Source organism: Heterodontus francisci, chromosome 4 (genome assembly GCF_036365525.1).
Source record: "Heterodontus francisci isolate sHetFra1 chromosome 4, sHetFra1.hap1, whole genome shotgun sequence".
NCBI classification, from domain to species: domain Eukaryota; kingdom Metazoa; phylum Chordata; class Chondrichthyes; order Heterodontiformes; family Heterodontidae; genus Heterodontus; species Heterodontus francisci.
In genome coordinates this window covers 77,635,032-77,649,191 of record NC_090374.1, presented here as the reverse complement: position 1 = coordinate 77,649,191, position 14,160 = coordinate 77,635,032, and the positions used below count along the sequence as shown (strand labels likewise).

General features: G+C 43.6%; 1 protein-coding gene across 2 annotated transcripts in view; it reads right to left on the bottom strand.

The window, feature by feature from the left end:
- The window catches only part of LOC137369102 (uncharacterized), a 323,628-nt gene that overhangs the window by 64,394 nt on the left and 245,074 nt on the right, over nucleotides 1-14,160 (bottom strand). For both annotated transcript variants that reach the window (XM_068029753.1, XM_068029754.1), the window contains exon 9: nucleotides 4,913-5,071. In XM_068029753.1, coding sequence (XP_067885854.1) covers nucleotides 4,913-5,071 — 159 coding nt within the window. The remainder of the gene's footprint in view (nucleotides 1-4,912; nucleotides 5,072-14,160) is intronic.

Here is a 14,160-nt window from a genome sequence, read left to right as displayed (position 1 = left end):
ATGGGCTTCATCCTAGGGTCTTAAAAGAGGTGGCTAATTAAATAGTAGATGCATTGGTGTTAATTTTACAAAATTCGCTGGATTCTGGAAAGGTTCCATCAAACTAGAAAGTAGCAAATATAACCCTTCTATTCAAGAAAGGGGGGAGGCAGAATATAGGCCAGTTAGCTTGACGTCTGTCGTGGGGAAAGTGTTAGAATCGATCATTAAGGAGGTTGTAGCTGGGCACTTAGAAACACTCAAGGTAATTGGGTACAATCAGCATGGTTTTGTGAAAGGAAAATCATGTTTAACCAATTTGTTGGAGTTCTTTGAAGGAGTGACATGTGCTGTGTATAAAGGGGAGCCTAGTGACATACAGTACTTGGAGTTCCAGCAGGCATTTAACAAGGTGCCACATAAAAGGTTGTCACGCAAAGTAGGAGCTCATGAGTAGGGGGTAACATATTAGCATGGATAGAAGATTGACTAGCTGGCAGAGAACAGTGTGCATAAATGGGTCATTTTCTGATTGGCAGGATGTGACGAGTGGTGTCCCGCAGGGATCTGTGCTGGGGCAATTTATATCAATGACTTAGATGAGGGGAGCGATGGCATGGTAGCTAAATTTGCAAATGACACAAAGATAGGTCAGAAAGTATGTTGTGAAGAGGACATAAGGAGGTTGCAGACTGATATAGATAGGTTGAGTAAGTGGGCAAAAATCTGGCAGATGGAGTATAATGTGGGAAAATGTGAAGTTGTTCACTTTGGCAGGAAGAATAAAAAAGCAGAATATTACTTAAACGGAAAATGACTGCAGAATTCCGAGGTACAGAGAGATCTGGGTGCTCTAATGCATGAGTCACAAAAAGTTGTATGCAGATACAGCAGGTAATAAAGAAGGCTAATAGAATCTTCTTTTGGCCTCCTTGTCTCAAGAGACAATGGGTAAGCGCCTGGAGGTGGTCAGTGGTTTGTGAAGCAGCGCCTGGAGTGGCTATAAAGGCCAATTCTAGAGTGACAGGCTCTTCCACAGGTGCTGCAGAGAAATTTGTTTGTCGGGGCTTTTGCACAGTTGGCTCTCCCCTTGCGCCTCTGTCTTTTTTCCTGCCAACTACTAAGTCTCTTCGACTCGCCATATTTTAGCCCCGTCTTTATGGCTGCCCGCCAGCTCTGGCGAACGTTGGCAACTGACTCCCACGACTTGTGATCAATGTCACAGGATTTCATGTCGCGTTTGCAGACGTCTTTAAAGCGGAGACATGGTCAGCCGGTGGGTCTGATACCAGTGGCGAGCTCGCTGTACAATGTGTCTTTGGGGATTCTGCCATCTTCCATGCGGCTCACATGGCCAAGCCATCTCAAGCGCCGCTGACTCAGTAGTATGTACAAGCTGGGGATGTTGGCCGCCTCGAGGACTTCTGTGTTGGAGATACGGTCCTGCCACCTGATGCCAAGTATTCTCCGGAGGCAGCGAAGATGGAATGAATTGAGACGTCGCTCTTGGCTGACATACGTTGTCCAGGCCTCGCTGCCATAGAGCAAGGTACTGAGGACACAGGCCTGATACACTCGGACTTTTGTGTTCCGTGTCAGTGCGGCATTTTCCCATACTCTCTTGGCCAGTCTGGACATAGCAGTGGAAGCCTTTCCCATGCGCTTGTTGATTTCTGCATCTAGAGACAGTTGAGGTGATAGTTGAGCCTAGGTAGGTGAACTCTTGAACCACTTCCAGAGCATGGTCGCCAATAATGATGGATGGAGCATTTCTGACGTCCTGCCCCATGATGTTCGTTTTCTTGAGGCTGATGTTTAGGCCAAATTCATTGCAGGCAGCCGCAAACCTGTCAATGAGACTCTGCAGGCACTCTTCAGTGTGAGATGTTAAAGCAGCATCGTCAGCAAAGAGGAGTTCCCTGATGAGGACTTTCCGTACTTTGGACTTCGCTCTTAGACGGGTAAGGTTGAACAACCTGCCCCCTGATCTTGTGTGGAGGAAAATTCCTTCTTCAGAGGACTTGAACGCATGTGAAAGCAGCAGGAAGAAGAAAGTCCCAAAAAGTGTGGGCGCTCGGCCAGCTTCTGGAGCCTGTTCAGAGCGACTCGAGCAATGGAATACTATCCTTTATTATGAAAGGAATTGAAAATAAAAGTTAGGATGTTATGCTTCAATTATACAGGGCATTGGTGAGACCACATCTTGAATACTGTGTGCAGTTTTGGTCTCTTTATTTAAGGAAGGATGTAAATGTGCTGGAGGCGGCTCATAGGAGGTTTACTAGATTGATACCTGGAATAAGCAGGTTGTCGTATGAGGAAAGGTTGGACAGACTGGGCTTGTTTATACTGGTGTTTAGAAGAGTGAGGGGAGACTTGATTGAAGTTTGTAAGATCCTGAACAGTCTTCACAAGGTGGATGTGGAGAAGATGTTTCCTATTGTGGGTGAGTCCAGAACCTTCAGGACAGAGATGAGGAGAAATTTTTTCTGTCAGAGGGTTGTGCTATTTTGGAACTCTCTGCCTCAGAAGGTGGCGAAAGCATTGAATATTTTTAAGGTGGAGGTAGATAGATTCTTGTTAGGCAAGGGAATTAGGGTTATCGGGGTAGATGGGGGTGTGGAATTCGAAACACCAACAGAAAAGCTACGATCTTATTGAATGGCGGAGCAGGCTCGAGGGGCTGAATGGCCTACATCGGCTCCTAATTCATATGTTCATATGCTCCTATGTTCCTACAACATAAACACAACTGCTATGACACTGCACAACCTGAAAGCACCCAAGACAGCCGTGCAAAGGACAGGGAGATACTGTGCAAAAAAAATTGGATCAATTTTGTCAAAAAAAACCAAAATGCACGCAACAAAGGAAATCTACGAGCTATGTATGAACAAATCAAGAGGGCGCTTGGCCCCGCCGTCATCAAAGTTGCTCCCTTGAAATGAGCAGATGGTGAAGTACTCATTGACAGAAGTAAACAGGTGTCCCGCTGTTCTGAACACTACTGTGAGCTGTACTTCTGTGAGTCAGACATCTCCCAGCCTGTGCTTGACGCTCTCCTGAAACCTCCTGTCATGGATGAAATAGATGAAGACCCCTCATCACTGGAGCTCGAGAAGGCCTAACGAACAGAAGGGCAAGGACGGAATCCCAGCCAAACTGCTCAAGCACGGAAAGTCCCGTTACTTCCACACCTTTATGACCTTCTCCTTTTCTGCTGGAAAGTAGGCTTGGTTCGAAAGTAGGCTCTGTTCCACAAGAGATGCATGACGTCAAAATCATCCCACTACATAAAAACAAAGGTGACAGAGGAGACTGCAACAACTACAGGGGCATCTCACTCCTCAGCATCACAGGCAAGGCCTTTGCTCGGGTCATACTAAAAAGACTCCATTTACTTGCAGACTGAGTGTACCTGGAAGCACAGTGCAGTTTCCATGCTGGCAGATCTACTGTGGATATACATCAACTACAGGAGAAATGTAGGTGACAGAGTATATCCCTTTACCTTACTTTTGTAGATCTCGCTAAGGCATTCAACACTGTCAGCAGAGCAGGGCTTGACAAGATTTTGGGAAAATTGGCTGTCCACTGAAGCTCCTCAGTCTTATCAGCTCCTTCCATGACAACACGAACTGCACTGTACAGTTTTATGGCTCCACTTCTGACAGATTCGGAGTGAAGAATGGAGTGCAACAGGATTGCATTCTAGCCCCCACTCTATTTGGCATTTTCTTCTCCATGCTCCTGACCTTTGCCTTTCCTGCAGATAATGGAAGGAGTTTACTTGCACACTAGGTCAGACAGCAAGCTCCACAAGGCTGAAAGCGAAGACAAAAACACATCACGTCCTGAGAAGAGAACTCATCTATGCTGACAATGCTGCGCTAATCGCTCACATGGAAACCCAGCTACAAAGACTCATGGACTGTCTCTCCCATGCCAGTAACATGTTCTCCTTGACTATAAGCGTCAAGAAAACCATGGTCATGGGACAAGGTGTTGAATCTCTGCCCCTGATCACACTAAATAACACCCCACTGGAAGTGGTTGGCAAATTCTGCTACCTTGGGTCCATGGTGACAGACAATCTGTCCCTTGATGCACAACTTGATACAAGCACAGGGAAAGCAGCTACCACCTTTGGCCGACTCGCAAAACGCGCATGGGATAACACCAAGCTGACCCTTAGGACCAAGCTGATGGCTTATAAGGCCTGTGTTCTCAGCACCTTGCTGTATGGCTGTGAAACATGGGCGACTTACAGCTACCAGGAAAAGAAGCTCAATAATTTCCATCTTCACTGTCTGCGGGGCATTATGGGTATATCCTGACAGGGCAAAATCACAAATGCGGCTGTCCTCTCAAAGGCAGAGCTCCCAAGTGTATTGGCACTAATCAAACAGAGGTGGCTTTGTTGAATCAGAGACATCGCAGGATGGAAGACGGTCGCATACTCAAGGGCCTTCTCTATGGTGAGGTAGCTGGGGCCTGTTGTGTATGTAAAAGGGGCAGCAATTTCCCACAAAATAACATTAATCTGTTTTTGGGATGAAAATTAGTCAGGACACCAGAGAACTTCATGCTCTTCTTCAAGTAACGCAATAGATTTTTAACATCCACCTGACGGGGCCTTATTTTAGCATCTCACCCAAAGGATGACAGCTTGAACAATCTAGCATTCCCTCAATACTGCACTCAGCCTAGATTCTCCGCCCAAATCCAGGAGTAGGACCTGAACCCTCAGAGAGTTGAGTGATAATACCTGAATCAAATTGGCACAGAGGTAAACACTGGGAAGTGAGGTTATCAAAGCAGAAAAATAAGACATTCAGTTCTAAAGTTCACAACTATGGCAGTGCATTTTTAGGCTATTATAATCTTAAATCTATTTCTTGCACAATACTCTCACAAGTTTTAGCTTGATCACCTGCTGCATAGCCATTAACCTGGAGTAGTTAGCTGCTCTCACTAAGGCCTCAACAGCCCTCTTCGCCTGACGTTGGTTGGCACCTTTTGGAAAAGTAGGCAGCACTGAAAGCATATTTTCCACAGTGAATTCCTGGCAGACTGGATGTTCCAGTTTTGCCTGTAAAAGATTACATGGTCAATCATTATGAATACCAGTGTTCTATTGTTAGATGAATTCATACTAAACTTAACCAAAATATATGTGAAAGCAAACACATTTTGTACTGTGCAGAATAAATTATTCATAGAGATAGTGAACATCTGTTACAGAAATATAAGAATCTTTTTCTAGGCTGACAGTCTATTATCTACATGTGGCATAGGTAATGCAAACAGCATTTTCAAACACTTCAGCTGAAACACTCTGAATAATCAAATAAATATCCCTTCAGTAAAAAGGGCAAATAAACTGGCAAAACAGATGAGAAAATGTTCACAAAATGATTATCATTTTTAAAATATGTACAAAAGGCTAAAAAATAAAAGCTTTCTCATCTTATTGCTTACTTTTAAAAGTATTACATCTGTGAGTCTGCAAAGCAAGATCCTGAATGATCTGGTGAAAATTTGTAACAGCATTACAATGAGATAATGAAACATAATGTAACCTTATTTTGATTCACAATAGAAAGCAACTAACTTATTTGTTGATGTTGTTATGACCAGGTGAGGCAGGGGTCTAGGGCTCCCCTCTCAGGCTTTTCCTGGTTTTGCTGTGACAGGGTTTAACTTTTAAAATACCTTGTTTTTAGCTTCCCACTCAGTGAGTCGTTGCTTTCTGCTCTCTAATTGTGATTGCAAAGAAATCAAACAGACAGGTTTTCTCAGATTTAAACAAGGTTCAAGTTTATTAACCTTAAAACTCTAACACACATGCAAATAGAGACAGAGGAGGAGAAAGAACTGGAAAGGTTCGAAGTAATAGCTGGAGTTCAGTTACTGGTTTTGGATTGGATGTAAAGTCTTTGAAGTTAAGTCTTGCAGTTCTCGTTGGGGCCCAGTGCACACTTTCAAACTTGTTTCACTGGGCTTCTGTCTTGAGGCTTAAGTTACTTCCATGGATCCCTGGAACTTGGCGTGAGAGAGAGAAAGACAGAGAGACAGGAAGATGCTCTCTTCTTGAAGTTCAGTTGCAGTCTCATCCAAACACTGTTCTGTGTCAGGCACAATACAAAACACCCCCAGGCTGGCCAGCAGGTTAGCCATATGACTAGCGCCTTGTTTAGAGCAGCCTTGCCTGCGAGATTTGTGGATTCCTTCAAACTTATCAGACATTCTTAGTCGGGCGGGGTGGGGGGGGGGTGGGTTCGGGGGGTGGAATGCTGGCTCAATGACTCTCAATGTCTCTTGATCAGCACTATTGATAAAAATCCATCTGGCTAACTGTATCAGGGAGTGCTGACACTGTCTTCTTCATGCAACTGTCTTTCAGAATGCAAATGTACAGCCATGTTTTCAGCCACTGCTGTGGTCTTTTAAAACAAGTTCTTTCAAGTCCAGTAACAGTTCAAAAATAATGTTCCATATGACGAAATTAATATGTTTCATTTTGGCAGGTGTGATTTCCGTCACACCTCCACATCCTGTGGAATGAAATGTGATATTAGGAAAGCATTTCATTATAAAAAATAGAAAGAAGAGAAAGTACAGGAAAACACACATTCATTCAGAAATCCTACAAATTGTTACAGCTCGTCTTTCCTTTGTAGCAGTGCTGCTTTAAACTGCCTCTTTTCCCTTGAGGTGGGTCTGAGATAGTTATGTGTTGCCCAAAGGGGAACTTTCACTATCAGCCTGCAATATGTTGGGAATGGGCATCCCAATAAACATGTGATTTTTGGAGAGGTTTGCAGTTTGAACATTTCCATGACTGCCTCGGGTGCCTTTGTTCCTGTTGAGGTCTGCAGGGGGAGTGTTAGATTTAATTAGCCCTGGTTTGGAGTTCTGCTCATGAGAGTCGGCAGTGGGTGGATCCACTCTGATCTCTCTTTCAGTGTTTGGATCATGCAAGGGCTTTTCACTTTAGGGTATGGTTGGTTCCCTTTTCTCCTGTCTGTGGGGGAGGATTCTTTGCTAATCTTCCCTTTGTCCTCTGGGACACTCCTGCTTGCAGATATTTGTCCATATTCCACTGTACTCCCCTGTGGCACTTGGACTAGGTGAGGCATCACTCTCACCGTTTATCTGTTCTCGAGTTTTTTCTTTGTCTTTGCAGGTTTCTGTAAGTGCTGTTAGCAACTCTGGTGGGGTGCTTCTGGTGTCTGCATTTACATAGGAGGATGTGGGGTCTAATTTTTCCAACATTTCGGGGTTGGATCTCCTTTAACCTGTCCTCTTTGTCCCTGTTTCCCCTTTCCTCTCTAACTTTTTGCCAGCCCTTGTTCTTGGGAGTGATCCCTTACAATTCACCAGCCCTCTGCTGGAGGGTCCTCCAAACACCGAAACAGGACTTAGGGGTGCAGATTTCACTGTAGATTGGGGTTTCCCCTCAACCTGGCACATGTGGCAACTCCTACAGTACTCCATCACATCTTTGTGGAGTTTTGGCCAGTCAAACTGCTGTCTTATACGGGCATTGTTTTTTTCGTATACCGACATGTACAGCCATTGTAATCTCATGGACCATCCTTAATATTTCTCTCCAGTACCTCTGCGGCACCACTAACTGGTGAACCACTGTCCACTCTCTGTCCTCAGGTCTGTGAGGAGAACTCCACTTCCTCAACAGTACCTCATTCTTTAAATAGTAGCAAACAGAGACTCCCTCTGCTTCAATTTCAGACTGGACAGCCTGTGCAACTCTCTCAGTACTGGGTCTGCTCACTGAGCCTCAGCTAGGGAAGATTCATTTAATTAATTCTCTGGGTCCTCGAACTTTCCAAAGAAAGTCTCAGACAGACAAACCTCATGGTCAACTGCCTGCAGTGCCAATTCAGTCTCCTCTGGGGGAGCTGGTTTGATCGTGGCCCCATTCACTACACATTTAGGGGAACTGCAGGGGACCATCTCCTGCCACTGCCCTGACTCTTTGACCCCCTGCGGTCTCTCTTTCGCTACTGCCAGACCATTACCTAGGAGCAGGTCAACCCCGTCCACAGGCAAACTAGATGCCAGACCTCAGCCAATTAGACTCACTCCACGTGATATCAAGAAATGACTAAAGGCACAGGATACTGCAAAGGCTATGAGCCCTGACAATATTCTGGCAATAGTACTGATGACCTGTGCTCCAGAACTTGCTGCACCCCAGCCAAGCTGTTCCAGTACGGCTACAACACTGGCATCTACCCTGCAATGTGGAAAATTGCCCAGGTACGTCCTGTACACAAAAAGCAGGACAAGTCCAACCTGGCCAATCACCGCCCCATCAGTCTACTCTCAATCATCAGGAAAGTGATGGAAGGTGTCATCAACAGTGCCATCAAGCAGCACTTGCTTAGCAATAACCTGCTCAGTGACACTCAATTTGGTTCCGCCAGGGCCACTCAGCTCCTGACCTCATTACAGCTTTGGTTCAAACATGGGCAAAAGAGCTGAACTCAAGAGGTGAGGTGAGAGTGATTGCCCTTGACATCAAGGCAGCATTTGACCGATTATGCATCAAGGAGCCCTAGCAAAACTGGAGTCAATGGGAATCAGGGGGAAAACTCTCCACTGGTTGGTGTCATACCTAGCGCAAAGGAAGATGGTTGTGGTTGTTGCAAGTCAATCATCGCAGCTCCAGGATATCGCTGCAGGAGTTCCTCAGGGTAGTGTCCTAGGCCCAACCATTTTCTGTTGATTCACGTTCCTTCAATCATATGGTCAGAAGTGGGGATGTTCGCTGATGATTGCACAATGTTCAGCACCATTCGCGACTCCTCAGATACTGAAGCAGTCCGTGTAGAAATGCAGCAGGACCTGGACAATATCCAGGCTCGGGCTGATAAGTGGCAAGTAACATTCGCACCACACAAGTGCCAGGCAATGACCATCTCCAACAAGAGAGAATCTAACCATCTCCCCTTGACATTCAATGGCATTACCATCGCCGAATCCCCCACTATCAACATCCTGGGGGTTACCATTGACCAAAAACTGAACTGCAGTAGCCATATAAATACTGTGGCTACAAGAACAGGTCAGAAGCTAGGAATCCTGCAGCGAGTAACTCACCTCCTGACTCCTCAAAGCCTGTCTAACATCAACAAGGCACAAGTCAGGAGTTTGATGGAATACTCTCACTTGCCTGGATGGGTGCAGCTCCAACAACACTCAAGAAGCTCGACACCATCTAGGACAAAGCAGCTCGCTTGATTGGCATCCCATCGACAAACATTCACTCCCTCCACCACCGACACAACAAGGTGTAAGTTTATTAACCTTAAAACTCGAATGCAGTTAGAACTATTAAAAATACGCGACGCAACCACACTTGCATGCATACACACACACACACAAATAGAGACAGAGGAGGAGAAAGAAGGGGAAAGGTTTGAGGTAATAGCTGGAGTTCAGTTACTGGTTTTGGATTGGATGTAAAGTCTTTGACTGAAGTTAAGTCTTGCAGTTCTCATTGGAGCCCAGTGCATACTTTCAAACTTGTTTCGCTGGTCTTCTGTCTTGAGGCTTAAGTTACTTCCATGGATCCCTGGAACTTTGCGTCAGAGAGAGGGAGAAAGAGAGAGGGAGATGCTCTCTTCTTCAAGTTCAGTTGCAGTCTCTTCCAAACACTGTTCTGTGTCAGGTACAATTCAAAAAATACCCCAGGTTGGCCAGCAGGTTAGCCATGTGACTGGTTCCTTGTTTAGAGCAGCCTCGCCTACGAGATTTGTGGATTCCTTCAAGCTTATCAGACACTCTCAATGGGGGTGGGGGGGGGGGGAGTGGAATACTGGCTCAGTGAATCTCAATGTCTCTTGATCATCACTATTGATAAAAATCCATCTGGTTAATTGAATCAGGGAGTACTCTCATTGTCTTCTTCATGCAACTGTCTTTTAGAATGCAAATGTGCCATGTTTTCAGCCACTGTTATGGTCTTTTTCAACAAGTTCTTTCAAATCCAGTAACAGTTCAAAAATAATGTTCCATATGACAAAATTAATATGTTTCATTTTGGCAGGTGTGGTTTCTGTCACAGTGTTGAAGTAACATCAGAAGATTATTTCTATTTATTCTATGTATAATAATTTCACAGTAAGACATGGTGATGAAAAAAGAAATTATTAAATGTAGAATCTAACATAATAATCAGTAAAGACATGCAACAGAAATTGGTGTTACTTTACACATATTCTGATCATTTTCCTCATTGTAGCATTAATGTTTTTCATGGAAAAGATAGCAATTGACCAGTCTTGAACATTTTTCTGATCATTTCTTCTTCAATACAGAATTATCATACATACTCAGCACCATTAATTAAAAAGTTTATATGTTTAAATTTCCTATGTAACTTGCAGCACCACTACCAGTCTTTTATCTGTTTGTTTAAATGTGCTCAGTTTTGTTGTTTACCCATTTGCCATCTAGCTGCAAATTAATTGGTTGAACTCAGGTTAGAAATCTTTGCTTCATCCTTGAAGCAGAACTTTTATCTTCTAACAATTTAGAGGTCTATATCTTAGTTTTGAATCACTATCAATTAACTTAGAATAGTTACATTTAAAACAGTATTATAATGTGCAGATCCATAAAATAAACACCTTTATAACTTAATATTTATTTGGATGCAGTATATTTATTATCCTTCTTGACACTCTTGTATGTGAGCACAGATGTTATCAGTAAGGAAGATCAGAGTTTGAAATAGGTGGAACTGAAAACATACAAAAAAGATTACTAAAAACATTGACTGAAGTGTACAAAATGGTTACGTTGTTGCCCCTGTATACATTCTGGCTGCAGTGTGTACCATCTACAGGATACTCTGTAGTAGCTTATTAAAGTAATGCCAATGTCACATGCTTTCCCTGTGATCTCTACCACTCAGAAGAATATGAGCAACAATGTTATTGAAACACCATTACCTGCAAGTCACACACCATCCTGACTTGGACATAGGTTACTGGATCAATATCCTGGAATTTCCTACCTTATATCACTGTGGGCGTACCATCACCACAAGTGCAGTGGTTCAAGGAGGTAACCCACCATGACCTTCTCAGGGCATTGTGGCATGGGCAATTAGTGCAGCTTTGCAGCATCTTCCACATCCCAAGAACAAACTTTTTTTAAGGATTACTATTGCATGTCTCAATTATCATTTTTGACATTTTCACATGGAATCCTGATAGAATATAAAATGTGTGAGGGAACTGAAGCACTGCATAAGAGGATGCAGCATATCGTGATGAGATGTCATTCGGGAAAATAAAGAGTAAAATAAACAGGAAGGAGTGCCCTGTAAAGTAAATGAAGGAACAGAGGTAGGTAGTTTAGTTTTATCTGATGAAAGTCACTCAATATTCTCTAAATTAAATACCCAACTCTATACTGAATTTCTGGCAAGAATGAATTTAAAAAACTGTCTGGTTACACATTATTCTGAAGTGTCAAGTTGCACAAATGCTATTGCTGGGGTGACTAATTCGGCAAATGTCATGTAAGTTATTGACATTTGAAAAATACATTGTTTGATTTTTGTAGGTCAATTAAGTGTAGAAAGCCTAAGATTAAATGAAAATATTAGAATACCCTGGAAAAACAAAACACGTCTGTCAGTATCTGAAAAAAGCAAATTAATTTTTCAGGTTGAGACCTTGCCTCAGAATATCTTGTGTTAACATAAAGCACCATTCTGTGTTCATGCTCACATCTTTACTAAGGGCCAGCAGAAACCTATTTTAAGATAAGTAATTTTTGATTCTTAAAACTATGGGTGGGGCAAGGGGCACAGGCATTTCTTCTTCTGCCAACTTGCTACAAACTAGATTTGCACTATTGTCTAAAAAGAAATTCTAACTTTCATAGCCAGTAAATTGAATAATGAATTACTTAATATGAAGAAAGATAAATAAATGTTCGGTTGTACTACATGTTGGGCAAACAATTCTGTTTCCTGCTGAAAAGTAATTTTGAGCACTGACTTCAACCATTCTGGTTTCTGAAGTGAGGAGGAGAGCTTTGACCCGAGGCAAGGTTGGCTGACATTACAGATATTTATTTATCAAAAGTAATCAGCGCCTGCTACACAATAATTAACCTTTTTATTTTCCCTCCCTTTTGGTACATTTTCCTTTTCAAAATAAATGTTTTGTTCAAAGGAAATAACATAATAAGCTATTTTTTCATAGTGTGTCAATATTACAATAATTCGTATCCTAAGAAAGACCTTTCATAAAGAAAAGGCTGCATTTCAGGTTTAATTGCTTAAGGCACAGTTCCGATGTAGTTTGTCATCATTTTCATTATTAACCAGAATGAAGGTGTTAACACATATTTTGACAAAACACTCAAAGAAGAAAAAAGTCAATGCTAGGAGCCAAGAACTTAGAGCGCGGATACTGTTCTGCAATAAGGCCAATGACCTCACGAGTGGTCAAGGTCAGTGAATGCATCTTCAACTGCCATATCCCACCAAGGCATCACTGGCCTCAGCCAGTGCTCAATGCAACATCACCTCATCAGTCACCTATCAACTACCTTGATGAATCAGGACTTATACCCAACATTCATAGCATCACCTCACGCTCACTATTGCCTCACACCCACATTTCACAGTTTGCACACACTGCTAGCTATTCAACGATAACAGCCACATCACCCAAACACAGTGCACAACACTCACTGACTACCTTTTGCTCTCTTTGAGGGAAAGGTGGCACATAACTGGAGGCAGCAGGTGCTATCTGGCAGCGGGTGCATATCCTTACCCCGATGGAGAAGACGATGCTAGCCATCACTGATGCTGCCATTGCTGAGGCTGTGGCCAGAAGACAACAGAATCCTCAAACCTAATCCTCCATCTCACATCCCACTTTCCCCTCATCCCACAATCTCTTCTGATTTAGAAGCTGCAGATCGTATAAGATATACATCTCTTACTTTCCCCCTCCTCCACTCGCCACAACCCTACCATTGTGCCTTTCTCCTTTCAGATACTCAAGAACTGCAACCTGGCCAGGTGGAAGTGGAAGAAGACAGTGAAGACAAAGAAACATCATCACTTGATCTCACACTGACAGCCACTAGCTCAGATCCTGACACTATGCATTCTTTAGAGGATAGCTTAGAGGCAGGATAAGCACGTGGGAGTCACTGGGCATGAGTGGCCTGCAGCCAGGGCAGGGGGAAAGGGTCGCAAAGGCGCCAACTCCCCAAAGGGCAAGGATCCACATGAGCTCTGCAATTCCCTCCCTATATATCTTCGTGCCCCTACTTCGCTTTCCTCCTTTATGGCACTCCTAAAAACCTACCTCTTTGACCAAGTCTGTGGTCATCTGACCTTACATGTGAGTCAGTGCCATATTTTGTTTTATATGCTCCTGTGAAGTGCCTTGGGACATTTTATTATGTTAAAGGTGCTATATAAATATATGGTTTCTTTAATTCATTCATGGGATGTGAGCATTGCTGACAAGGCCAGCATTTGTTGCCTATCCCTAATTGGGAAGGTGGTGGTGAGCTGCCTTCTTGAACTCCTGCAGTCCATGTGGTGTAGGTACATCCACAGTGCTGTTAGGGAGGGAGTTCCAGGATTTTGACCCAGTGACAGTGAAGGAAGGCCAATATATTTATGAGTCAGGATGGTGTGTGGCTGCAGGGAACTAGAAGGTGGTGGTGTTCCCATGTGTCTGCTGCCCTTGTCCTTCTCTGTGATAGAGGTTGTGTGATAAAGGTGCTGTTGAAGGAGGCTTGGTGAGTTGCTGCATTGCATCTTGTAGATTGTACATACTGCATCGGTGGTGAAAGGTGTGAATGTTTAAGATGGTGGATGGGATGCTGATCAAGTGGGTTGCTTTGTCTTGGATGGTGTCAAGCTTCTTGAGTGTTGTTGGAGCTGCACTCATCCAGGCAAGTGCAGAGTATTACATCACACTCCTGACTTGTGCCTTGTAGATGGGGGACAAGCTTTGTGGAGTCAGGAGGTGAGTTACTTGCCGCAGAATCCCTAGCCTCTCACTTGCTCTTGTTGCTACAGTACTATATATAGTTGTTGTTGTTGTTGATTGTACAAGTGGTTGATGCTTTCTAGAGTTATTTAAAGTTGCTGAAAGCTACAGG